Genomic DNA, 27,095 nt, shown 5'->3' with positions numbered 1-27,095 from the left:
CCAGAATTTGGCAAGGTTTTTCATTAATTTTAGTTTCCGTTGGCTGTTTCAGAGAATAATGTAGCAGTTTACCAGGGAACTCCCCAGTGTCCCACCACCTCTGGGAGGGTCCATATGGGCACCTCCTTCAAAGGCAGATTTGAAAGCATTCAAGTTGGTGTTGAGGGATTTACCCAAAATGTTTGAGGACAAAATTTTTTCTAATGGTCCAGTTGGTTACAAATGAGATACTCATTCCTGAGCCAGTGTTTTGATGTTAGACTCCTCGGAAGGTGTAATGGGAGAGGCCTGTGTGTTGTTTTAGATACCTTCTGTGTCTTTAATTTTTCATTAGCCTTTACAACAAAACTTTCAATGAAACTGTTTTGGAATCTTGAAGCCTTTGGAAGCTTCTGCATACCAATTAAAATAAGTATCCCATTCTGTTTGTTTGATTAGGAACCCCTGCTTTTAAGTGCAATTCTTAAATAAATGATCTTGTCTAACTGGGACACTCCCATAACAGCCCCTGTGATTCTTGGTTGTCTTTAGTAAGTAAGATTTTGCATTTTTGTAGGTATCTATAGTTCCTGGCCCTACAGTTCTTAAGCCATAAAATAAGTGTAAGTGTGCTGGAAGTCAGCGTGTTCAACTATAGAATTTAAAGATCCTGTTTCTTCTAGCTAAGTCTTCGAGTCTCACAGAACCAAACTGATGCCTAAAAGGGATGTGCTGCTGGGTTGGGAATGGTGTGGTGTTTTACAGTGTACCTTGTTGCACAGAAAGCTTCTTGAGGTTGGCAGGTGACCTAGTGTCGCTCTTGTGTCCGTCCGTGACCAGCCTATCTTGACACGGGAGCCTTAGAGTTAGGTGCCGAGCCCTCTTAAGAGTTTTTAAGTGCTCAGCCTGTGCCCACCAGTTTTGTAGCTTTTGGCTTTACCTTCTGTGCACGCTAATGCACCAGCAGTAGCTGAGATATTTCTAACCAGTAAAAGGCTTTGTGTGCACCACCAGCAGTTCTCAACGTGGAACTGGGGACTAGGGAAGGTGCTGAAGCAGCGGACCCCAAAGAATGGGGACTGTGGACTAGGATTCCCATGAAATGGGGAATGCACACTGAACCATCAGAAGCCCCCAGTAGGGAATCTGAGTACTAAACCAAGGATGGGGGATTCCAGTCAAGTGGAATACTACAGACTGAACTAGCCACAGTTCCCAGCATGGTCCAGTCGAGTGGGGGACTGTAGGGAGCCAATTAGATCAGGAGCTCAACACGAAGAGAGCAGAGCTCAGAACCAAGAGGATCTTCCCATGGCCCTCGGAAATGGTGAGAAAGACCGAAAACTTTAAGGGTTCACAGGTACCACAGCTGGCTGTGTTTCTCATTGTCCTTGAAGCTGTCCGAAGTTTCCTTTGAGTCCCACCACTGCCACCAAATTTGTAAGAACAAAATTCAGTAAATTTAAAATTTTAAAGCTCTTACTGGCTTTATTCAGTGATTCGGCATTCCATCCAGGAGATAGAAAAGAGCTCTAAGGAGCTGTACAAAATGAAAGACTTTTGTAGGCAGAAGGGAGTGGGACAAGGAAGTTACTGGCGAAACGTGCATTGTTTCAGGCAAGCTCACCTTCCTTTGGGGGACAGCGCAGGGCTCTCAGGCAGAGCACCTCACTAGTGCTGACCAGGTAATTCCAGATTGGCTGGGTTAAGATTCCACTCCTGGGAGAGGTTGAAACTGTAATTAAATATCAAGTCTCAGTTTGGTGATGTGGGCTTAGCACAGGTGACTCCGTTTGGGGCCTTGTCCCTGTTTTAAACAGTGCCCAAGTCTCAGGCCCCCAAGGGTGAGGACTAGGCCTCAGCCCACGTGCCCCCCCCCCCCCCGGCCTCCCTGCCCTCAGCCACCATGGCGACTCCCTGTGACTCAGGGACAAGGATGGTCTCCCCTTCTCAGTGATCACCTTGGGTTTTTGTTTCTTTAATTCTTTGGATAATTTTGATTTACCATTATTTGATTTTAAAAAGCAGTCCCTTTCTGTTTATTCATTTTCCAGCCTTATTTTCTTTCAGGTCTTGCCCCTCTCCACCTTCTCCTGCTGTGTCGCTGTGTGACGTTACTCGCCCTTCCTTCGCCTGCTTCGCTCCCATCTCAGCTCCGTCTCCAGCCGTAGATGGCCTGATGATGCGCCGGCCTTTCACACGAAATCAACTCGCTTTGTTTTTGTTTTAATTTGGTTTTTGATTCTTTTTACTGTTGGCAGAAACAATGTTAATTCATGGGCCTTTTTCTTGCTAACTTTTGGTTGCCCTGGGGTGGGGGCTGCATCGTGGTCTGCTGAGGGTTGCAATGAGGACTGAGGCTGCCACCCTCCGAGGTGGTGGCTGCCTTCTGATCATGTCTGTGGCTCAGGAGAGGAGGCCAGGCAATGAGCGGTGTGACCGCCAAGTGTGTCAACAGACCATGCAGGGGCTTCCAGCGTGGGGATAGAGGGCAAGGACAGGCTGGGGGGAAGGGGAGGCCCTTGCCCTTGAGCTGCTCCCAGCCCCTGCATGGCTTCCCCCTCCACGGTGGTGGGAGAGGGAGCTTGGGCCGGGGTGTCCGGTGAGCTAGCCAAGTGTCCTGTGTGCATAGGCCACACGCCCTGCGAAGGGGGAGGCCCAGGGAAGACTGGGATGGGCCAGGCATGGCGGTATTGGCTGAAGGAGCCCTCTGTAACTGAAGACCAAGCCCGCCTCAGGCTGTGGGGGGACCCCGTCTCCCCCTCAGCAGCCCCGTGTCCTCTCTTGTAGGAGGTCCCAGGTCATTGAGAAATTTGAGGCCTTGGACATTGAGAAGGCAGAGCACATGGAGACCAACTCGACAGCCGGGCCCTCGCCGTCAAGTGACACTCGCCAGGGCCGCAGTGAGAAGAGGGCGTTTCCCAGGAAACGGGTGAGCGTCTGGGGCCTGGGGCCGGCGCTGAGGCCCAAGCGGTGCCACGTGCGGCCACTGGGGCGCCATCAGCATATGGCCCCGCACCTCCTCACAGGGCCCCCACACGCACCCGGAGGCACTTCCACTGGGCTTCCTGTTCTCATTTCCTACTTGTTCGCTCAGGTCTCTCCTCTCCTCCAGTTAGTGACTTTCTCGAGGGCGAGGCCTGCCTTCTGCGTCTTCCTGTCAGAACGTGACCCATCTCTGCGAGAGGCCCGTCTAGCGAGCCTTGGGTCCCAGCTCATAACCGGAGCTGCTCTCTTTCTCTTCGAGGCAGCCCGGCCGCGAGGCTGAGCACCTTCCTTCCTCTTTCTTTCGAGTGGCGGCCATTGCCCTCGCTTCTCTACTTAGTCCACAAGGCAGGTCTCTCTGAAATCCTCCTCCTCCTCCTCCTCCTCCTCCTCCTCCCAGGCAGCCCACCTGCCTCTTGTGGCCCTGCTGTGTCTGATCTTCATCTTCCTCCCCAGCCCCTGTCTGGGCTCATGAGGTGTTCTGCTGCTCGCTGCCTCAGAGCCTGGGGCTCTTTCTTCCGCGACCCCGAGAAGCCAGGGGATGGGGATGGGACCAGGAGAGTGACGGTGACTAGCGCATCCGAAAGAAAAGGCTGCTTTAACAACTAATGCGTCTTTGAACCCGCTGCGTGAAAGCGGAAGGAGCCGGACGAGGAGTCCCAGGACACTGGCTCCCGTCCCTGCTCTGGTCCAGACTTGCCCAGACAGAGCCCAGACAGAGTGCTTTCCTCCTCGCCTGGGAACATTCTTGACCCTCCCACAGCTCTGGCTCCTGGTTTCCCTGCTCCCCACCTGACTTTACTGGCTTGTACTGACTGGCGGCTGCTCTCTGCCACAGGACCTCCCCAGCGAAGCCCCCACAGCTCCTCTCCCGGACACCTCGGCCTCCCCCCTGTCTCCACACCGAAGAGCCAAGTCACTGGACAGGAGGTCCACGGAGTCCTCCCTGACGGTGAGCCCAGGCGCCCGCACACCAAAGCCTGGAGACGCCGCTCCTGCTGCTTCTGTCACTTGGGGTCACTGTCTGCTTATGTCCGTGCGTCCATGCTGGCTGTCCCCTCTGCACGGGCCTTTGTGTCTGTGCGTGGGAAGCAGATGCGGTGTTCCTTTTCCCTTGTCTGGATACATAGGCGTCCTGAGCTCTGAGGTCACGAGTAGAGGAGGCCACTTGGCCAAGGCAGCAAAATCCTGATTTCAGAGAACCAGGGCCACAGCAACAAGGAACCTCTGTTCTTGCTCTGGGTGTTTGTTTCTGGGACATTTTGGAGGCAGGAGCCCCTTCTTGCTGGGAGCCCTTGCCTCGTTCATGGTGTCTCAGGACAGGAGAGACGCCTTTGCCCGAGGTCACTTGAGCTGCAGCAGTGGAGGTGCAGGTGGGGAGTGGCCAGACGGGACCCTCGCTCCCTTGGGGAGCCGAGAGTGGCCGGCCAGAGGCCCCGGGAATGAAGGACAGCTATGCACATGGTGACCCAGGGCTTCTCTCTGCCTTGTCCGCGGTCTTCTGAGAAGTGGTTGGCGCCACTTCTACCCCTAGGGTGTGGAGCCACCAGCCACACACATGGAACTAAGCCAGGATAGGAGGGCTTCTTACCTGGAAGAGGGTTGTCTTTTCCTGGAGTCTGGGTGCTGCTCAGAGGTTTGGCACAGAGGCTCCTGGAACAACTCCCACCCGGTCCTTCAGATACAGAAAGACATCACAGCCCGTTTCTGGTGGAGGTGGAGATATACCTGTAGAAAAGTGAGAGCAAGCACGTGGGCCAAGGGGAAGGATGATCCTCATCTCTTCAGGTGCCAACCTGACAGATGCCCAGCTGTGAACACAAGCAGGGCCCAGCAGGGCTGCGGGTGGGCCTAAAGTGCTTCCTTGGGCTGCTCCCCAGGCCCAGGGACACGGGTGCGGTAGAGCCCAGCGGGGCCAGCTCCCCCGATCTGCTGTCAGCCGTCCTGGGTTTGCATCTTGCCGAGAAACGGAGACTCAAACTCATCCTGGTAGATAGGTGGCCCCAAGGTCTCGGCAGGGTTGCTCCTGCATCTTGCTCAACGCCACGCTTTGGTCTCCGCTCCTCCGTCTTCCTCTCTCCGCCTTCCTGTGGCTTCTGCGGGAACTTCTGGTTTCTCCTTTTACTGGTCACTGCAGGTTTTCCCCTTCGTGTGAGACGCCGACTGACTCTCCCTCTGGGCCGTCCTCTGCCGCTGGGCAGGCTTCTGTCAGAGCGTCTGGGCAGCCCAGCTGCTGCTGTGCCCGCAGGGCGCTGAGGCCATGCCCTTCCCTCCCCATCATCCCGCTGAGCCCGGCGTCTCCTTCCTTGAAGACACATGAATCTGTGGAGGGTTTGTGGGCAGCACCCGCCTGGGCAAGGCAGGCCATCCTGGCTCGCCTGGCAGGTGGAGAAATGCCTCTTCCCGCTGCCCACCTCATGCGGACAGAGACACCTGCTGCCCCTCAGTCAGTCACCCTTTCCCCACGACTGAGATAGCTCAGAGTGCCTTCTTCTGAACTGTTCTTTTTTCTCCTTTTCTTAGCCTGACCTGCTGAACTTCAAGAAAGGCTGGCTGACCAAGCAGTATGAGGACGGCCAGGTGAGTGTGCAGGGCTGGGCTGCTGTGGCCCCTCAAAGACTGGGGAGCAGGGGTGGGGTCTGCCTGGCCTTGTCCCCAGCAGGGGTGGGAGCGCTGGCTCGATCCCCCACCTCCGGCATGACCTCTTGTGTGGTCGACCAGGACTGTGGCCAAGACCCCCATCCCCTCAGGGAAGTGGAGGTACACAGCCGCCCCCACTCTCAGTTCTGCAGTGAGAGGCGGGGGCCGCTGGAGAAGACCACCATCCTGCACCCAGCAAGGATCGCAGCCTCAGGCTAGGGGAATGTTCTACAGCACTAGCTCCCTACCTGGTAGTCTTTCCTAAAAGTTCCCAGAGAGCCCAGGCTTCCCAGGAATGGGGGAGGCCTCTGGTGTTGTTGGCTTGTGGATGCGTCTGAGGCAGGCCACGTTGACAGCAACCAAGGGCTGCTAGACTCTGCCGGGGACTCCAGCTCAGCCGCGGTCCTGAGAGAAGCCAGTGTGGTCGTTCTTGCCGTCAGACTCCAGCAGGAAGAGCCATTTGCAGCTGGACCTGCCACCCCACCTCCACCCTGCTTGGGGCTGGAAGGCCAGGCCTCCAAGGAGGCATGAAGAGGAGTCTGCTAGTTCCTACCGAGAGGCCCCGAAACCCTGCCCTCCTGAGCTCCCCTTCTTGCTTCCTGAGCAGCCGTGCCGAAACATCCTCTTTTTCTCTCTCCTCCATATCAATCCCCTTGGCCTTGCCTGAAGACTCAAGTCTCCCTCCTTGCTACTCACAGTGAAGACTTGGGAATCTGGCTGGCTGGTTTGCTCCTGCTGGCTGCAGGTGGGCGTGCCCCTCTGGTTAGCCAGCCAGTGGCTGTGGCTCACAGGCAGCCCCTTAGGATGGAGATGCTGTTTTCACAGCCACTTTCCAGCTCTGGGGGCCCAGCCCCCTGTCTGCAGCCTCTGGAGTTGAGATCGAGGACTGCGAAGCACTTTTCACCAGCCACACCACTGTGGGTTACAGAAAGCCCGTAGCCTGCGGCCCACCCCAGCTCTCCATGCTGCCTTGTCACGGGGGAGCCGCGGCTTAGCAAGTGCCCTGACGTCATGCGCGCTTGGCTGCCTGCGGCCTGAGCAGAGTCCTGTGTGTGTCTGCCACTCGTGGGAGGGGCCGCCTGCCCTCTGCTTTTCCTGTGCTCTGGGAGGTGCCCCCAGGACTCTGGCTGTGGATTGCCTTGGAGCAGTAAGTGTGCTGCATGGTAGTTGAGTGTGGTTTTTCCCTTCCCTTTTAGTGGAAGAAGCACTGGTTTGTCCTTGCTGATCAAAGCCTAAGATACTACAGGGATTCGGTGGCTGAGGAGGTGAGTGTTTTTGGCTTCCTTCCTAGTTGTGGAGACAGTTGAGGGGTCCAGGCGACACCCAGGAGCCCAAGGCTCCCAGACACTGCTTCTCTAGGCTGACATCCCCTCTGTCTATTGACAGGTGTCCGAGTGGCCATCTTGGGTTTTCTAGTGTAGCTCTGGTGCGAAGTCTGAGCATAATATCATCAGCTTTTGATGTTCTTGTGACTGAGTCTTCCTGAAACGTTGGGCTGTTTTGAGTCTCTGCTTGAGGCACCTGGGTGCAGAGTGTTTCAGTGGCTTCTCTTTTCTCTGTTCTTTGAAAAACACCGAAAGATGCCTTATTTTAAAACTCAGGATGAACAGTTTGGTTTTTTCTACAAAGGTTTCGCGGAGAATTGAATGTCTTGAAACAGAACTAAATCTTGTTCTTTGTCTTCTGGACAAAGATGGGATGTGGCAAATGAATTCAGGTGGCCCAGTTGACTGTCCTGATTTCATGGTTGAAGACCAACCAGAAGGGGCTCTTTCTCTTCCTTAAAAAATACCGTGTTTTTTGAGTTTTTTGAGTTTTTTGAGTTTCTGTGTTCCTACCTTTTCCCTTGCATCCCACTCCAGGGATCCTTCAGATATATTCCCACATATAGCCCAAGGTTAGTCATTCCTGCACTTTTGTGGTAGCAGAAGATTGGCAAGAATCTAATATCCGTCCTTAGCTCGTTATATACATTTACATAGCCTGAACGCTTACGGGCTGCAGCGGAGAGATGTTAGTGATACGGGATAGACGAGAGCAGTGTGGGCGGCAGGCCCCTGGTGCTGCCTGAAATCAAGGAACGCGGGAGCGTGTGGTTGGTAGTGTGTGCGTAGACCAGCAGTTCTCAGACTGTGGTCTGTGGACCCCTGGAGACCCTTTCGGGGGGCTGACGGACCGGTATACTCAAAACTATTGTGAAAAAGTTAAAATGCCATGTAAAGTGTCAATTCTCGGATACTCATCTTTTCTGTATTCTGTGATTCAAAATGGGCAGTGAGCATAAGGCGCCTTTGCTGCGTAACAGAACGTAGTGGGTCCCTCGCTGGAAGCACCTGCACCCTGTCTGCGCTGCCAGACAGACTTCCCCTCGTGCTTCTCCTCGTGCAGTACTGCCTGCACTTGACAGAACAACTGACAGACAAACTGCTCATTCCGTTTTGGTGTCTGGCAGACATTTGCTTTAAAATGCACCAAGGGAGCCTCTTCCTTCAAAGGAAACAATCCACTGTTCGTTGCCAGTGATACAGTTTGAGCTTACAAGCGAAACTGGAACTTTGGAAAATTCGTATTCATTGTCACAAACTTGACAACTTCCCTGTATTGACAGACTCTCCTAATGGAGTAGGTGGTCACACTAACAGATGTTTTGATCTGATGTAATGAAATGTGTCAACTTTTGGAAGATACACGTTAACTTGGTATCTTCCAGATGACCAGTACGTAAAGTTAGAAAATCATGCACGAGTAATAGAGCCATTCAGGGGGCAGGAGAAAACCATGGATTTTAATATAACAGTATGGAAAGGTCCTTGACAGGATTGCTGATTCCACTCTGCAGTTCACCTTTAAGAAAGTACACCTTGGGGCGCCTGGGTGGCGCAGTCGGTTAAGCGTCCGACTTCAGCCAGGTCACGATCTCGCGGTCCGTGAGTTCGAGCCCCGTGTCAGGCTCTGGGCTGATGGCTCAGAGCCTGGAACCTATTTCCGATTCTGTGTCTCCCTCTCTCTCTGCCCCTCCCCCGTTCATGCTCTGTCTCTCTCTGTCCCAAAAATAAATAAACGTTGAAAAAAAAAAAATTAAAAAAAAAAAAAAAAAGAAAGTACACCTTTTCACGATATATGTACATCAAACCATCATGCTGTACGTCTTCGGGTTATACAGTGATGTATGTCGATTATTCCTCAAAACCGGGGGGAGGGGGGCAGAAACAACTATTAAAATATGTCTCCTTACGCTGGACTGTCTTCATACGCGGTTGACCCTTGAACAATGCAGAGGTTGGGCGTGCTGACCCCTCGCACAGTTGAAAACCTGCATATAACTTCTGACTCCCCCAAAACGTAACGGCTAATAGCCTGCCAATAGATTAACATATATCTGTATGTTATGTGCAGCATATACTATATTCTTACAATAAAATAAACCAGAGAAAAGAAAAGGCTGTTAAGAAAATCCTAAGGAAGAGAAAATACATTTACAGGACTGTGCTACCTTGAAAACAATCCATGTATAACTGGACCCACACAGCTCACGTTGTTCGAGGGTCAACCGTACTTCAGTCAAAATGATACATCGAACAGGTTGAATGCAGCAACAGATGAGAGAATCCAGCTGTCCTTGGAAACCAAGCATTTAAAGATCTGCAAAAATCTCTTGCCGATTTCAAAAATATTTTTTAATAAAAACTAAAATGGTTTACTTTTTTTTTCACGTTTATTTCTACTGTGTTCAATATCATCAGTAGACGAAACCCACATAAATGAAAACTCTTTGGGGTCCTCAGTTTTTAAGAGCATAAGGGTTCCAACCACACGTTTGAGAACCGTTGGCAGGGGTTGGATATCTTTGGCAGGATGCTCAGGGAAATAGCCTCGCTGCTTCCAGGTAGCCAAAGACAGGCAGTGTCCTCACTTGTCAGTGGACATGCCCATGAAAAATAAAGCTAACATGGAAATTCGCTTGCCTCAGTGTTGACTTTTACTTTCTAAATCTCCTAAGATCCTCTCCTATTTCTCTGTAGGCTGCTGACCTGGACGGGGAAATTGACTTATCCACGTGTTATGATGTCACGGAGTATCCAGTCCAGAGAAACTACGGCTTTCAGATACATGTGAGCCTGGGGTGGAGCTTGGACACAGGCTTGGTGTGGAGGTGGGGGACACGGGCTTGACCCGCTGGGACATTTCTCCACAAACGTGATGCCCTGGTCCAGGGACACCTGTGGATAAGCCTGACCTCTCACAGGCATGATCAGCATACATTCTCTTCTGTCAGCGTGAGTGCCTTGACCTGTGCCTTCCTGTGTCCTTAGCACCTCATCCCAGCTCCAACTTGTGATCTGAACAAAACAATTAGATGTTAGCGTCTTTAGCATCTTTCTTCTAAGTACCATTTAGAAGCTTTCTGTTACTGAAGGTTCTTTGTTTTAAATGCTGGCGTTGGGGAAAGACAATGGGATTGGGGAATAAAAATAGAAGTGTTAGTTAAGCCTTGAATACTAGGTTTTTACTGATTTGTTCTTTCATTTGGACATTTATCCATCTATTCATGTCTTTTGTTCCCCCACGATCTTGTGAGGGACTCAGGCAAGCAAGGCCTTGCCCCTGCCCTCAAAAAGAAATATGATAGGAAAAATAAAATGATTCTTGGCCATTTCATTAAAGCTGGTGGTTTGAGGGCTACCTGGAGGCAGCCAGGCTCAAGATTAGGGCACAGTCGGGGCACCTGGGTGGCTCAGTCGGTTAAGCGTCCAACTTCAGCTCAGGTCATGATCTCGCGGTCTGTGGGTCCAAGCCCCATGTCGGGCTCAATGCTGACAGCTCAGAGCCTAGATCCTGCTTCATATTCTGTGTCTCTCTCTCTGCCCTTTCCCTGCTCATACTCTGTATCTCTCTTCTTCAAAAATAAATAATGCTAAAAAAAAGTTTAAAAAAAAAAAAGGGGGGGGGCACAATCTCCAACTGGTGTATCTGCCTTCTGACACCAACTGCAAGATCAAGGGGTGCCCCGGACTACCCTCAGGCTCAACAATTAGACAGACTCACAGAACATAGGAGCACTGTACATACAATTGCAGTGTCATCGTAGCAGAAGGAGAGAGACCAGAACAAGCCGGAGGAAGACACCTGGAGAATTGTACCGGGATGGCCCTAAACACAAACCTTCCAAGTCCTCGGGAATGTATTACCCTCTTGGGTGATGTGTGGCTCTACCCAGAGCTTCCAGCTCAGGAAGTTCACCCAGGCAGTGTCCAGAGTTTTTATCAAAGCTTCATGGCTGTTGCTGATTGAGTTAACTATCCATGTGATCGAGCGCAATTTCTGGCCCTCTCCCCAGATGTCGGCTGATTTCATGTGTCCCAGAGCCCCAGCCTTCTCCCTTCACGGCTGGTCTTTCTGGAGTGACCAGCCGCCACCTTAAATAGGTTACTTCCCAGGAGCTGGGACAAATGCCAGACCTCTCTCTGGGCAGAGCTAATCCTTCTGTCACAAGAGCCTTAGGAGTATGTGATGGTGAGCAGCTGGCCAGAGCTGCCACTGGGGGCTGGTTTCTCACAGGGAGCTAGAGCTCCAGGCAGGGGGGTTACCTTTAACAGGCTCTCACCTTTAATTTTTTTTTTTTTTTTTAATGTTTGTTTATTTTTGAGAGCGAGAGGGAAAGAGCGTGAGCAAGGGAGGGGCAGAGAGAGAGGGAGACATAGAATCCGAAACAGGCTTCAGGCTCCAAGCTGTCAGCACAGAGCCCAGTGCGGAGCTTGAACTCATGAATCGTGAAATCATGACCTGAGCCGAAGTCGGACGCTCAACTGACCGAGCCGCCAAGGCGCCCCAGCAGGATCTTGCCTTTAGATCTTTGCATCTGAAAGCTCAGTTGTATTTCTGGACTTAGAGGAGATCAGGCACACTGGGACTGACTCATATTAACCAACCCAGAAGAGGCCAAGGTTCAGACCCGAAGGCTGGAGAGTTCATTATAAGGCAAAATCCAGTCAGCAGCCCACCGGGCTACTGGTCGTGGCGTTCGTTCCATGTGGGGCAGCTGTGGGGACGCCACGTCCTAGTTGGAGGTTGCACTGATGACCTGGCACCAGGGCTGGAGCAGAAGCCGACAGATCTTGGCGGCCCGTGCTGCCCTGCTGTGGTGCTTTTCTGCCCTCGTACCCACAAGAGGAATAGACGGGCTTGGTGAGCCAACACGTCGGGCAGCCTTGGAAGCAGGGGTGAATTCTGGCTGTCTGGGTCCATGCCAAGTCTCCCCACGGTCAACCCTACCTCTCCGTTTCAAAGAGCGGTTTTCTCTGGGTGGGCATCCTGGGGGTGAGGAGTGTTTTATCGCTAAGTCCGCCTCTCACTGAGCTCGTCATAACTTCACCGTTCTAGGGCTACTCTCAATGAGGGAGGGTGGCTTCCAGGAGGGGCTCGGCCCGGGCCACTAGGCAGCTTTAGGGGGTTGAGAGACACAGCTGAGAGCTGAGCGTGCACGTGTTCTTGCCCGGCCGCCGGACCTGGTGGCGCCCTCCAGGGAGCAGAGTGCAGAAGCTAAGTGAGGGTGACACATGGAGCCCTGAGGGCCAGGTCGGGAGGCTGTCTTGTCCTGAGGTTGGAGGAAGCTCTAGAACGTGTTGGAGGGTGCAAGGCAGTTGTGCCTCAGTAAGACACCTCCAGCAGGACGTGCAGGGCACTTAGAAAGGTGGGAAAGTAGAGGCAGGAGGCAGGCAAAGTGGCGACAGGGCCCACGGTGGAAGGGTGTGTGGGCCGTGGCTCTGCCAGGTGAAGGAGGAGGCAGGTGTGAGGCCTTGCACCCTGGAGCACGGTGAGTTTTGTGCAGAAGTCGGGCGGTAGAGGCAGCTTCCCAGGAGGAGAGCCTCTGGAATTCTGGCCAGCAGTGTGTTTGAGGCCCTGGTGGACTCCCTAAGAGCATTAGATAGGAAGCCACGAGCATGGACCCGGTTGGGAAAGAGCTCGCTGGAGGTGAGAGCTGAGCTCATGGGTGAGAACGTGCAGATCGTTGAGGTCAGACTCCAGAAGCACCCACACCTGGAGCGAGAGGAAGCAGAGGACCCAGGGGTGCGTGGGAGCCGGTCCCGGGGTCGTGAGAGGCCCGTGCTTCGGAGAGCTCTGAGCGGCACCCCTGCCTTTGGCGTACATGGAGGGGAAACCGAAGAAGAAGGAGAGATGAGCTGGGCGCGGGCCGTGTGCCGTCTGACTGGGCACGCGGGCGGGGGCCTGCGCTGGAGGAGGCGGTCGTAAGCAAGCTACGCTCTGCGGCGTGCTGGGTCAGCTCTCGCTGGGTCAGCTCGTGGTCTCTGTTATTTTGGCCCCTGGCTGTGCCGGCACCCATCCCCAAACCGTCGGGTGATTTCATCTTCCCGTCAGCTGAGCGGCTGGCGCGTCTCACAGGCCCGCTCGTGAGCCTGAGCAGCATAGCGAACAGTCCTGACACCCTCACTGTGTGACATGGAGCCTGGAATGCAGAAGCCGGAAACGGACTCCGCGAGACCACCACCTACCTGCGCTTCCTGCCCCTCCCCTTCTTGGGTGGTGCCAGGCAGGGTGGCTCAGTGACGCAAGGATTGTGTCCCAGAGGCCACCCTTCACTTGCTGGCCCTGCTGCCACTCTCAGCCCCTGTCTGGCTCCCCTCCCATATCCTCTCCATGAGGGACTGAGCGCCAGCCACCTCCTTTACCTCTCCAGAACCTCCCTCTTCTCTGTCACCATCTGGACCACTGCCCTAGCGGCCCAGCGGGTCTCCCTGCCCCTTCTCAGCCTCACCGTGTGGCCCGTATCATGCCCAGACCGCCTGTTAAGTCCCGTGCCTGCCACTCGTCTCCCGGTCGCCTGTGTACTTGCTATGTGTGGCTGCGTGGCACTGGGCCATGTCCCCGGCCCGGGGGTCCCCTTCCCACCCACCGTTCCCACACACTGGCTTTGTTGTCGGGTCGTGCCGTCTCCTTCCCCTGTGAGCCCCTTGAAGAGCAGGGGAGCCATCTGGGTGCCGGGGACATTGTAGGCACACAGGAAACGGAGGGAGGTGGCTGAGTCTGCCGTGAAAGCAGATTTGCTCTTTCCTTCCTTTACTTTCCGGCTCTTACTTGAGGGCCGGTGGGGTGCACACGGTGCTCCTAGGACAGCCACCTAGCTGGATATCCTTTGGGGGCTGGAAGGTGACAGTCACTGATAACAGCTCATCTTTTGTGTAGACAAAGGAGGGCGAATTCACGCTCTCTGCTATGACATCTGGAATCCGGCGGAATTGGATCCAGACCATCATGAAGCACGTCCACCCGACCTCTGCCCCGGACGTGACGAGGTAAGACCCGGGTGCCCGAGGGAGCCGCCTTCCCCTCTGGCCGCCGCCCCGCTCCCGTCCGAATCTGTGGCTCCTTTGGGACCCGAGCTCGCACCTGTCCTGGCACAGCCACCTCCTTCCACCCTTCGTCCCACCGTCGGCTGGCCCCACACGGTCTCCCTTTGGCTTCCTGGTTTTTTGCCGCAGGTTACCTTTTCCTCCTTGAAGCCTGGCCGGTGTAGCTGCACAAGTAGTGTCTGTGCCCCTGTTGGGACTGCACCTAGCAGGAGGAGCCCCTCTGGCCTGGGCGCTGGGCAGCCCTGGAGCCACATTCACGGGCCACCAGAGCATGTCTTCTTCTTGGTCTTTTTGCTTCACTCCTACATCTGTTGGATTTGTACACAACCAGGAAAAACTTATTTGAGATTCCGCATTAGAGCTTGAGTTGAAAAACTCATTCTTCTCTCACGTTAAAGTCTCTGTGGTTTGTACCTCGTGATTTGCATGTCACATGCCTTCCTCCTCTGCTGTGAGGGTCAGAAACCCATTTTCATTTTAAAAGAAAGAAGGTTCTGGTGTGGGGGGCTGGTTCCATGATGCCCAGAACTTGAGTGTTCTCACCTGAAGACTTCAGAGTCCCATCCTGTCCTGAGACCCTCTTGTTCCCACTTTTCAGGGCAGGTAGTTTGAATAGCTCTTCAAGTGTCTTTCTCGTGTTGTTGGCCGCTACTGGGCTGTGTGCCCCTCAGAGGCCTGGGGCAGCTGTGGCCATGCCAGGTCTCTGTCAAGGCCTTGCCTCCGTCCTGGTGACACTGCACCTCTTTGTTATTTTTTATTTTTGGGACAGAGAGAGATAGAGCATGAACGGGGGAGAGGCAGAGAGAGAGGGAGATACAGAATCGGAAACAGGCTCCAGGCTCCGAGCCATCAGCCCAGAGCCCGACGCGGGGCTCGAACTCACGGACCGCGAGATCGTGACCTGGCTGATGTCGGACGCTTAACCGACTGCGCCACCCAGGCGCCCCCGCACCTCTTTGAACAAGAAGGAAGGAAGAGAGCGTTCTCTCTTGTGTTTATTGGCATTGTTAGTTCCTTCACTTATGAAATGAACAATTTTGAGTTGTTTCTGTCAGTAAGACCAGGCATTGGTGGCCAGGACAAGCTCTCAAGGGTCCTATTAGGAGAGCTGGCGTATTTGTTAATGGGATGTCCCCTGCCTGCAGAGATGAAGGGGGCACTCTCGTCCTCACTGGGCCATGTCCCTTGGCGGCCTCTGGCTGCCCCCTGGCTCTCTCCCAGCCAGGAGCAGAGACTAAAGCTTTACAAGGTCAACACCCTGAGCACCTTGAGGAAGCCCCCATAGCAAAGCAAGAAAGGCACGTCGGGCTTCTCTGGCAAGGCTGCTGCCACGGTGACGTGGGTGGTGGACAAGAGAGGACCGTCCTGGCCCCAGCGTTCCCCTGCCTGCTGTGTCCCAGCCGGCGCTGGCTGCTTGTCCAGGGCCTGGCCCTGTGTGGGGACCGAGGGTCCCGGCTGGGGGAAGTCACCTTTGGGATGTCACAGGGCAAGCGTGTGGCTTTGGCCTCAGAACAGGTGTGAAGTGACACACTTGAGCACACGCGTGTGCACACGCCTCTCCTGAGAGGCACCTTCTAGGGTGACATTCACAGTTCCCTGCCGCAGTCCCGTGCTGGCTCTGTGCAGGGACTGCAGGCCCACAGGGGCCAGGGCTTATATTTGTGTGGGAAGGTTGACTTAGTGATTGTCTTCCTGACTAGAATTTACTTCAGATTAGCACATCTCAAACTTATGGGGGTCCTCACTCTCCCCCCGTTTTCAGCCTTTCTGCTTGTTTTATGTCAGCTTTTATGGTTTGAGAAAAACTTGGACTTTTTTTTTAAGCACTTACAGGTGGTCCAAGTCCCAAGAAGGTACTAGAAACAGATACGGACGTCAGAGGCACAGGTTTGAGCCAGACGCCATAGTCCCCCTGTGTCTGTGGCAGAGAGTTACAGGGGCATCCTGCCTGGGAGCTGGAGGGGCTTCCTCTCGTGGTGCTGCAATGGTGGCTGCCAGCTCTCCGTGCGGGCGTGACACCTTACACAGTTGTAAGGCCGGGTCAGCTCTCTGCTCAGTGGCATCGGAAGGTCCTCTCTGGAGAACTGTCATTCAAATGCACATGTGGTCTTAAATGGGGAACTTGCAGGTCCCACCACCCTGAAGCACTTGGGACAGATGGCCAGAGCATGGTGACGACCATGTTCTCTTTCCCCGAGGCACCTCTTTCCCAGGCTCCCTTCTCTTTGACCCCCACTGTCTTTAAAGACAGGCGCTCCCTGGAGCATTGCCACCCCCACTCCCACCACCCTCGCTGGCCCTCGCGGCCCTGAGTGGCTTACAGCTCTATTCTGCTAGCTGGGGCAAGACCAGAGGCCACCCTGTTCAGGCTGGGGACCTTAAACCGCCACAACTCATGCTCCCACCTCACCCCTGCTCAGGTGGCATCCTCTCTAGAAATCTTTGCTCTGGGGCATATTAGATAAAGGCATGGATTCCTTACTTGGCAAGCAGAGGTGCCCTTGAATCCTGCTCCCCTCTCACTTCCTGCACGGGGTGGGCCGCTGCATGGTGCGGGCATGTGCCTGCCACCTGGGCCATCTCTCTCACGTGGCCACAGCGGTCTCAGGCCTTTCACTCTCTGATCCATCTGTCACACCAGCCCCCGCAGTGGTGTTCCTAAAATACAGAGTGTTTGGTTTATTTACTTGCTTGTTTAAAAACCCTTGAGCCTTTTGAGAAAAGTGGTTGGGTCTCGCTCATTCTGTCACCCCTTCCTGGTGCAGCCTGATGGGGTCTCCATCATGAAGCTCCGCTACAACATCTCCTGTGTCAGAGGACCCTCCGAGGTTGAGACTGGAAACTTCTGAGCCATCTGTGGCTCTTCCTTTCCCATCCCCACACAGAACCCGGTTTGGGTCCCCCCCCATGGAAGGGACATGGGCAAAGGCAGTGCTCTTTCCTCCCTTCTCCCGCGGGGACCCTGGCTGCACAGAAAGAAAACGTGGTGGAGCTGGGTGCCCCACCTGGATGGGTGGCTGTCACCAGGAGCCACACCTGACAGGCTCTCCGCCCCTCTCCCCCAGCTCATTGCCAGAGGAGAAGAACCGGAGCAGCTCCTCCTTTGAGACCTGCCCAAGGCCGAGTGAGAAGCCAGAGGTGGAGCGTGGAGAGCCAGACCCCGAGCAGAAGCGGAGCCGGGCTCGTGAGCGGAGGCGGGAGGGGCGCTCTAAGACCTTTGACTGGGCCGAGTTCCGCCCTATCCAGCAGGCCCTGGCCCAGGAGAGGGCCAGCGCCACTGGGGCCTCTGACGCCCACCCCGAGGCTGAGGCCGGTGAGCTGGAGCGGGAGCGTGCACGGCGGCGGGAAGAACGCCGTAAGCGCTTTGGAATGCTCGATACTGTGGACGGGCCGGGCACTGATGACACGGCCCTGCGGATGGAGGTCGACCGGAGCCCAGGGCTGCCTATGACCACCGACCTCAAGACCCAGAACGTCCATGTGGAAATTGAGCAGCGGTGGCATCAGGTGGAGACCACTCCTCTCCGGGAAGAAAAGCAGGTGCCCATTGCCCCCCTGCACCTGTCCTCCTCCGAGGATGGAAGTGACCGGCTCTCCACCCACGAGCTGACCTCTCTGCTGGAGAAGGAGGTAATGGGTGGACAGGTGACCGGGTTCCCTGCGACGGCCTTCCCCAGCACCCACTGTGCCTGGTGGTGGCCTGAATGGTTCAGCCACTTAATATTGAGGGAATGTGGTCCCTCCTCTCAGGGACTTGCAGACCACTCAGCGAGACAGACACACGGACAGACAGGTCCTTAGAGTACAGTGTAGGCACTGAGAGGTATGGGAGAGTGCCAGATCGTGCAGGGTGGCAGGGAGGGGACACCAGGCTTTCTCAGAAGGAAAAGGCATTAGCCATATGGGGGGGTGGGGGGGAGGATAATGCCATATATAGCCGGAGGTGGCCAGAGACTAGGCTAATGGGACCCAGGGCCCAGGTGGGTCCTTGTCCTGCCCTGTTTGAGGCAGGAGAGGGGCGTAAGCAGAGTTAGGTTTCCCCATTTGGTAGGCGGCCCTGGTTTGAAGGGGCCAGAGCTGGAGGCAGAGACGAGCCAAGCCCCGAGGCTTTCGCGGGAACCTGGTAACCATTGATGGGAACTGAGGGGGGAGTGGGGCAGGTAGCAGGAGGCAGAGGCTGGATTCTAGCTAGTCAGGTAGATTTGAGATGTAAAACAGAGGCCCCAGGTGACAGGATTGCTGCCCTGCCACCGACTTGAAGGCTGCCCTCTGGGATGCAGAGATGAGCCAGTCCCTGCGTTTGTAACGGTGTACTCGTACGTGAAAGCATGTCCAGAAATCAAATCTGGGAAACTCCATAGTGAATTTCTAAGTCTGAACGGGGAGTTTCCTGGACAAGAAGGTCCAGCAGTGGACGGCCTTCTAGGAGCACTCAGCAGCAGGATGTTTTAAATGTGTTCTTTGACACGAGTCGCCAAGTGAAGTGGAAGGGTTGTCACTTCGGCCTGCCTTCATTTCTTACCTTTTTCCTGTCAAGTTCACAAGGCTGACCTTCATCGCTAACATCACCACTTTAATTTCTTTTCCATTTTCTACACACATTAATGTAATAATAAAGTCAAGGTGCAGTAAAACAGTTCAAACTCCCATTGCTCTAAACTGTCAAAATGGGCCTGCTGGCCTGCAGGCCACACATGTCAGGCCACGAATCTGCTGTAGACAGCGGAGTCGGAAAGCCAGGAGTCTCTGTACCTCCCACAGCCTAGCCTGGCGGCGCCCGGCTCATCCGCTGCACCTGCAGCTTCCGCTTACCACAGCCGCTCCAGCGGGTGGGCCGGGGGCGCCCACACCCGGCATCCAGTAGGCACCGAAGGAGTGTTTGGAGAACAGGTGGATGGGTGAATGACTGAATTCAAAGCCATTGAAAACAAGAAGAGTGTGACGTAGCTCGCTTGCGTCGTACGTCTTATGGAACCCTTCAGGAACCCTTTCTGCAAACAGAATTTTGTATGGAATCTGTTATATAAACGTGGTCAAACGAGTTGTTTCGGCGGAAGCTTGGAGTGAGGGCTGCCCCAGGGCATCAGTGGCCACTGAGGAGACCAGAAGGACCCCAGCAGGGTGGTCGTCTTCTTCTTCTTCCTTTTTAATATTTACTTTTGAGGCGGGAGAGGGGCAGAGAGAGAAAGAGAGAGAGGGACAGAGGATCCAAAGCAGGCTCTGCACTGACAGCAGTGAGCCTGACTTGGGGCTTGAACTCAAAAACCGTGGAATCGTGACCTGAGCCAAAGTCGGACATTCAACTGACTGAACCACCCAGGCGCCCCAGGGTGATCTTCTGACAACAGGCACAAAGCCCTCGTTTGCTGGTGGGGTCTGCCCATCACATCCTTATAGGGATGTGGGAATTCTGTGGGTACCCAGGGAAAAGTCTCCTGTTGTTATCTATAGCTTGAGCTGAAACCTTCAGTTCCAAGTGCTGCAGGTAAAGACGTGATCAGCACATGCACTGAAATGTGGCCACATGGAAGGCCAGCCGGGGAGTCCCAGCCGGACTCCGGCCCAGCTGGAGCTAGAAACACCTCTGTGGGGGCACCCGGATGGCTCAGTCAGTTAGGCGTCCGACTTTGGCCCAGGTCACGATCTCACGGTTCACGAGTTTGAGCCCCGCATCGGACTCTGTGCTGACGGCTCAGAGCCTGGAGCCTGCTTTGGATTCTGTGTCTCCCTCTCTCACTGTCCCTCTGCCTCTTGTGCTCTCTCTCTCTCTCTCAAAAATAAACATTAAAAAAAAAAAGAAAGAAAGAAGTGCCTCTGTGGGTCTGTGCTGTGCTGCTCTGTCTATTCATTGCCATCACTTTGCTTAAAAATGTGTGTCTTTTTGTCCACAGTTGGAGCAGAGCCAGAAGGAGGCCTCGGACCTTCTAGAGCAGAACCGGCTCCTGCAGGACCAGCTGAGGGTGGCTCTGGGCCGGGAACAGAGCGCCCGGGAGGGCTACGTGCTGCAGGTAGGGTTGAGGGGCTGCTGCGGCCCTCGTTCACTTGGCCTTCGGTGTGAAGGGCCCAGGCAGGCTAGGAATGTGCAAAACCTGGCTGAGCGGGGGGCAGCCTCTCCCCAGTGCCGCGCCTCTGGGCTCCTCTGCCGCAGCATCAGGGCTCTGTGTCGTGGGTCGTCTTCATTTTTCACCCTAGCATGACATTTTGGAGAATGTGCCTGAAACCTCTGTATCTGAGGGGGTTTTTTTGTTTGTTTGTTAATGAAGTCATTCTAGTTGTCTTTCTTCTTGGGTCTCAGAGTACTTAATTATGTATTTATTATAAACGTCACATATTTGTCGTTTTTACTTGCTTTCACAATGGCAGTGTTAGGCCCATTTTACCAACTGAAGAAAATGAGTAACAGCCAGCCCAGTGCCTCCTTACCACTGTAAGTGGCAGAGCTAAAATTGGTTCCTTGTCCGTGACCTTGTGTGTCCCACAGCTGCAGGGCAACCTGGGACTATTAGCACTATCCTAGTGGCCCCGCTTCTTATTTTCTGCCCAGGCTGAAGTGTCAAGGGAAAGTGTGGTCGCCCAGCCATGAGCTGACTCCTCCAGTGGCTTAACGGGGAGCCTGATAAGAAGGGCAGCAGCCCGAGTCGTGAGCTGAGATCCAAACCCACGCCTCTCTGAGACTGGGGAGCTCCGTGCCTGCGTGCTGGCCAGCACGCGGCGGGCACTGCCCCAGTGTGTCGCCAGGCAGGAGGGCGCCTGGACGGGGTCGGCCAGCATCCCAGGCCCTATTCAAGTTCTGGGGTACAAAACTACACACTCCTGCCCCATCCTGCTGACATGCTGCTGGGGAGAGGTGGTCGACGAAGGAGCATTGGGGAAATGCAAGATGGGGTGATGGGGGGGAGGACCTGAGCTCTTGGCCAAGGCTGAGGATGCGGCCTTCCAGTCAGGGTCCTGCCACTGACCAGTAGAAGCTGGTGCCCTTCCCCACGGCCTCAGCCTTCTTGCTTGTGGAGACTTAGAACTTGACCCCAAGGGCCTTTCCGTGTCTCAGTGACCCAGAGTCTCTGTGATACGTGGCTGTGTCGGCATTTCCAGACTGCGGCACGCCGGTCGTCTTGGTCCGAGTCATGCCAGGCAGCACGTGGACCTCTGGGCAGAGTCTACCTGTCTCCGTGCCATTTCTTGTTGTGTGTTCCCCTTGCCTTCTCTTTCTCCCCCAGCTGTGACCGTGGCCCTGGGTGTCTCGTGTGCCCTGGAACCCCCTCCCCCGCCCCTTCAAGCCAAGTTATGGCCATGCCCAGGTCAGACTCTCAGGCACCAGGCACTGGTGATGGTGGGTGTCCCTCTTTCCCATAAATGTCACTCTAGGGCTTCCTGGGTCATTTCGTGTAGACCTTCCGGGTTCGGGGAGCATCTTTTTAAACCTGCACGAATTCACTTCACATCAGGTGGCAAAGAAACTAGCAGCAGATTTTGCACATTGCTAACCTCTAAGAACCTGCCTCCGTGTCTAACCTGGATGATTGCATGAGCCTGAGCCAAAGCCCCTGGCGAAGCCGGGCGGGGCTGGCCTTTCCGCTAGGTCTAACAACCGTGACTTTTAGCCTCCCTTGGCGCTTTGAACAGGCTTCTAACCAAGTCATTGGGAACGAGCAGGGGAGGGGGCCTTTGGGGTTGAGGGTCAGGAGGAGTCAGCCCCCCCGGGGCGGGCACTGCGCTGCTGGTGCTGGGGAGGAGGAGCCTGCATGCTCGGATGTTGTGGAGTGTAACTGTAACATAACTGAGTGTCACATCTGTGGCTTCCCTGCCAGCAGACCAGACCTAGAGCGAGCCACAGGCAGGCCAAATTCTTAGGCTGGGCTCTTCTCACTCTTGTTCATGTTCTCGTTTTTTTCCCCCTGCATTAATTAGTTCTGTCTCTTCTGCATGCCTTTCAGTTGGGGGAGTCTTGTTTCATTTGTGTTTTGTTTCTTGCATGCTTCACTTTCTTATTTTGAATTCCACAAAGGTTTGTTTGTTTCGTCGATGATCACGTTTTACTCCCTGGTTTCCGTTTCCCCCTCATTTTGTCTTCTTGCAGGTAGAGATTAGTTCTTCCTGTTACTGTAGAGGACGGGCTCCGCTTCCCAAAGGAACATGTTTCAGCTGTCACCTCACTGGCTCCCGAGCAGTGGCCTCCCTTCCTTCTCTCCCCGTCCTAGAAGGAAGTGCCACCCGCCACCCGCCACCCGCACCCCAGTCCTGGCTTTCTTAGGGTTTGTTGCCTAGAGCCGGGTACCCTTTGTGTTGCCAAACAAACAAACAAACAGATCCCGCCGCTCTGCTCCTCCCCCTGTCCTTCCCAGCGATCTCTTGTCCTCCGGTCTGGTCTTCGTTTTGCCCATCAGTGTGCTCCATTATTCAGTTTTGTTTGGTTTAGTTCTCCTAGAAGCCGCTTGGTTAGAGCCGTGTGATGTCCCTGTCCATGTTTTCTGTTTACCTAGAAGCAGCTACTTGCCAAAAAAATTAAGACGGTTTGTCGGATTCTTTTCTTAATTGAAAAAAAAAAAAATTATGCCGAGGATAAAAGGCAAACCCACCAAGGAGCTTTTCTGTGGTTGACCCTGGCCAGAGGTGTGACACTCAGAACGGGGAGGCCCGAGTGTTACTAACCAGTGTTTAATCGGTTTTTTTAAGACTGAAGTGGCCACCTCCCCATCCGGTGCCTGGCAGAGGCTCCATAGAGTCAACCAGGATCTCCAAAGCGAGCTGGAGGCCCAGTGCCAGCGCCAGGAGCTGGTCACGCAGCAGATCCAGTCCCTGAAGCGCAGCTACGGGGAGGCCAAGGACGCGATCCGGCACCACGAGGCCGAGATCCGGAGCCTCCAGGCGAGGCTCAGCAACGCCGCCGCCGAGCTCGCCATCAAGGAGCAGGCGCTGGCCAAGCTCAAGGGCGACCTGAAGCTGGAGAAGGACAAGGTCCGCGAGCAGCTGGAGGAGCGGCAGCACAGCGAGGCCGCGCTCAGCGCTCAGCTGCAGGCTAGCGAGCAGAAGCTCAAGGGCGCCGAGGCCCTGCTGCTGGAGAAGACGCAGGAGCTGCGCGACCTGGAGCTGCAGCAGGCGCTGCAGCGCGACCGGCAGAGGGAGGCGCAGCGGCTGCAGGGGCGCATCGCCGACCTCAGCCAGCAGCTGAGCGCCAGCGAGCAGGCCCAGAGGCTGATGGAGGAAAAGCTGCAGAGCAACTACGAGGCGCTGCTGGAGAGCTGCGAGAAGGAGAAGCAGGCGCTGCTGCAGAACCTGAAGGAGGTGGAGGACAAGGCCCGCGCCTACGAGGACCAGCTGCAGGACCACGAGCAGCAGGTGGAGGTCCTCCAGAAGGAGAAGCTGAGCGCCAAGTTCGAGGGCAGCGAGGTGGTACGCCAGCTGGAGGAGCGCCTGGAGATGAAGGAGGCCAGCATCCACAAGCTGGCCGAGCACGTCCAGAGCCTCAGGGACGAGCGGGACCTGATCAGGCAGCGCTTCCAGGAGCTGATGGACCGCGTCTCCCTGTCTGACGGGGACGTCGCCGAGCTCCAGGAGAAGCTGAGGGGAAGGGAGGCCGACTGCCAGAGCCTGGAGCACTCCTACAGGAGGGTGGCCGGCCAGCTCCAGAGCATGCACACTCTGCTGAAAGAAAAGGAGGAGGAGCTGAAACACATCAAGGAGATGCACGAGAAGGTTCTGGAAAAGAAAGATCAGGACCTCAATGAGGCTTTGGTTAAAATGGTCGCCTTGGGGAGCAGCTTGGAGGAGACAGAAATGAAGCTCCAGGCAAAGGAAGAGATATTAAGGAAGTTTGTGAAGGAGTCCTCGGAAGACGCGGAGGAGCCGCGGAGCTGCCCGGAAGAGGCGGAGGACGGCGTCGTGCTGTCGGGCCCACAACCCCAAGCCGCCGTCGCGCCTCCAGCCTTCCCACATCCGAGGCTCGAGGATGAGGATCCGGGGGCTGTCCCAGGGGAGGAGCGTGGTGACAGCAGCCCCAGGAGAGAAGAGAGTCCAGGGACCCTGAAGTCGGAGGTGCCCGACAGGGAAGGGCCCCCTCAGAGCACAACAAAACCCGACCAGGGAGTACCTGGCGTTAAAAGGCAAAGAATCCGGTTCTCCACGATCCAGTGCCAAAAATACACGCACCCAGATGGGTCCGAGAAGACCTGGACCAGCAGCACGTCCTCCGACACCAGCCAGGACCGGTCCCCCTCGGAAGAGAGCATGTCGTCAGAGGCCACCCCCGGCTCCCTGCCCGCGGCCAGCGACTCCGACACCTATCTCTCCATAATACACTCCCTGGAGACCAAGCTCTACATCACGGAGGAGAAGCTCAAAGACGTGACGGTTAAGCTGGAGAGCCAGCAGGGCCAGAGCCAGGAGGCCCTGCTCGCCTTGCACCAGCAGTGGGCCGGCACCGAGGCGCAGCTCCGCGAGCAGCTCCGCGCCAGCCTGCTCCAGGTCGGAGCGCTGGCCTCCCAGCTGGAGCAGGAAAGACAGGCGAGGGCGAAGATGGTCGAAAATCACGTCGGGGAGCTGGGCGACTTCCATGTAAAGAACAGCCAGGCTCTGGCTTGCTTAGAAAACTGCCGAGAGCAGCTGCGATCCCTGCCGGTGGCCAGCCAGGAGGAAACACAGGACGCGGGAGCGGGCCCCCTGGTCGGCGTGGAGCACGCGCCGGGCAGCAGCGTCCAGGCCGGGAGCCACTGGCCAGCGCCTGCAGACAGCGGGGCGCAGGCCCAGCCAGAGGAAGGGGCTTTCTCGGAGGTGGGGAAAGCGACTTCACAGCCACTGCACCGGCCTGAACTGAGTGAGCAGGAGCAGCTGAAACTCCTTTCTGACCAGATAGCCCTGGAAGCCTCACTGATCAACCAGATAGCAGACTCTTTACAAAACACAACATCGGATATCTCGCGTGTTCTGCGCGAGATTTCTCAGTCAGGAAAGTCGCCACTGGAACCTGAAAGTGCTGCTGTCTGTCCTGGGGCCCCAGCGGACACCTGGGCTAAGAAGGTGCTGGTGGATGGCGAGTTCTGGAGCCAGGTGGAGTCCCTGAGTAAGCACCTGGGAACGCTGGGAGGAGAGGCGGCCGGTGCAGCAGGAGGCGGGCAGCAGAGCGTCCCGCAAGCCCTGGTCCCCGCCCTGGCAGACGCCACGTGGGTCAGGGCAGAGCTCAGCTTCGCCCTGCAGTCGGTGAGGGAGTCATTCCACCGCCGGTTGCAGAGCATCCAGGAGACCCTCCAGGGGACCCAGATGGCGCTGCAGCAGCACAAGCGTGCGCTCGGGGACATCCTGGGGGCCTACCGAACCCCCGACTTTGAGAGAGTGATGCAGCAGGTCTCCGAAGCCCTCCAGCTTCCCGCAGGCACTGAAGATGGTATGCAGGCATCCTGGGACTTGAGCCCGTTGGGAGAAGTGCTGAGTCCTCAAGAAGGAGCCGGCTTCCAGGAGCCCTTCTACTTGTCCACCCAGAGCTCCGGGGCCCTTGTTGCCATTCAGGAGGAGCTCGCCCTGCAGCTTAAAGATAAGGCCAGCCTCTTAGGGGAGATATCTGCCGCTTTAACCTCGCTTCCCCCGGTGGAATCAGTAAGAGATTGCCAGAAGCTTCTCCAGGCATCCCAGAATCTGTCCTGTAACACTTACTTGGGAGGCCTCGGTCAGTATTCTTCGTTATTAGTTCAGGACGCAATCATTCAGGCTCAGGTGTGTTATGCAGCCTGCAGAATCCGGCTGGAGTATGAAAAGGAGCTCCGGTGCTACAAGGCGTCCTGGCAGAGCAGGGGCACCTCCTGTCAGGAGCACGAGCAAGCGGTCGGGGCCCTGAGGGAGGAGTACGAGGGGCTTCTCCGGAAGCAAAAGAGCGAGTACCTGGAAGTGATTGCCATCATCGAAAGGGAGAACGCAGAGCTCAAGGCCAAGGTCGCCCAGCTGGACCATCAGCAGAGATGTCTGGAAGAAGCAGAAAGCAAACACAGCGAGAACATGTGTGCCCTGCAAGGGAGGTACGAGGAGGAGATCCGGTGTGTGGTGGAGCAGTTGAACAGGGCGGGGGACACGCTGCAGGCCGAGCACAGCAGAGTCCTGAGTCAGCTGGACGCCTCGGTCAGGGACCGGCGGGACATGGAGAGGCACCATGTGGAGCAGATGCAGAGCCTGGAGGACAAGTTCCAGCTCAAGATCAAAGAGCTGCAGACCATCCACGAGGAGGAGCTGAGGACCCTGCAGGAGCACTACGCCCAGAGCCTCCGCTGCCTGCAGGAGGCCCTGCACCACTACCAGGGGCGGCCCCCTGAAGCCCTGCCGGCCCCCGGCCCCCCGGGGGGCCCTCGGCAGCCCCCCTCCTCCAGCTGGCCCGCAGACCGGCCCCGGGACGCTCCGCAGCCAACCGGGGGAGAGGCTGACTCCATGACGGGGCTGAGAGAGCGCATCCAGGAGCTCGAGGCCCAGATGGACATCATGCGGGAGGAGCTGGAGCACAAGGACCTGGAGGGCAACGCGGCCACGCTGCGGGAGAAGTACCAGAAAGACTTTGAGAACCTTAAGGTTCTGGAGCATCACTTAATTTGCAAGGCAGTTGAGGGGCGGGCATCATGCCGCTTGTCTCGGGGGGCAGCGTCTGTCTGCCTCACAGGGCTCTCGGGGTACAGCCGAGACACGGTTCTTGGCTCTGGGTGACTGAACACGCAGAGTCAAGCTGTCCCTCCCCTGACCCCTCGCTGGCATGCTGTGGTTTCAGAACAGGGCCTGGGCAAGGGTCTAGCCTCCTGCTCAACGTCCACCCCGCCCCCCCCCATCCCCCAAGGAGGACTCGCGGAAGGACAACAGGAGCACCACGGGACAGGGAGTGTGGTGTCCCCATCACCTCTGCTCTGTCCCTCTGTGTACCCCAGCAGGGAAGCCTCTATTGTCCCTGTCCCAGCCTCACCCTCTCTTCTGCCCCTGAGGAACCCACTCCAGGCCGGTACAGATGCAAACCTGAGAAGCACCCAGGAGAAGGGGCCGGAGGCTCCCTCAGAGGGTGCCTCCTTCTAACTGTCCTAAGAGAGCAGAGCTGGGGCTCCCAAAAGATGGTGTCGAGGGTCCCTCTCCCGTTCCAGCTCCCTGTGGGGACCTGGCACTTAA

The 27,095-nt window shown here is 55.9% G+C and overlaps 1 protein-coding gene across 9 annotated transcripts in view; it reads left to right on the top strand.

Moving 5' to 3' along the window:
• The window catches only part of MPRIP (myosin phosphatase Rho interacting protein), a 155,005-nt gene that overhangs the window by 107,078 nt on the left and 20,832 nt on the right, over positions 1 to 27,095 (top strand). For 5 of the 9 annotated variants that reach the window (XM_045044390.1, XM_045044392.1, XM_045044389.1 and 2 more), the window contains 9 exons: positions 2,770 to 2,911; positions 3,803 to 3,916; positions 5,488 to 5,544; positions 6,801 to 6,869; positions 9,627 to 9,716; positions 13,807 to 13,916; positions 17,039 to 17,603; positions 19,865 to 19,981; positions 22,647 to 26,516. In XM_045044390.1, coding sequence (XP_044900325.1) covers positions 2,770 to 2,911; positions 3,803 to 3,916; positions 5,488 to 5,544; positions 6,801 to 6,869; positions 9,627 to 9,716; positions 13,807 to 13,916; positions 17,039 to 17,603; positions 19,865 to 19,981; positions 22,647 to 26,516 — 5,134 coding nt within the window. The remainder of the gene's footprint in view (positions 1 to 2,769; positions 2,912 to 3,802; positions 3,917 to 5,487; positions 5,545 to 6,800; positions 6,870 to 9,626; positions 9,717 to 13,806; positions 13,917 to 17,038; positions 17,604 to 19,864; positions 19,982 to 22,646; positions 26,517 to 27,095) is intronic. The other 4 variants (XM_023244650.2, XM_023244651.2, XM_045044395.1 and 1 more) reach the window with 3 other exon arrangements.

Source organism: Felis catus, chromosome E1 (genome assembly GCF_018350175.1).
Source record: "Felis catus isolate Fca126 chromosome E1, F.catus_Fca126_mat1.0, whole genome shotgun sequence".
Lineage (NCBI taxonomy): Eukaryota > Metazoa > Chordata > Mammalia > Carnivora > Felidae > Felis > Felis catus.
The sequence above is the reverse complement of the archived record's forward strand: the minus strand, read 5'-3'. Positions and strand labels throughout refer to the sequence as shown.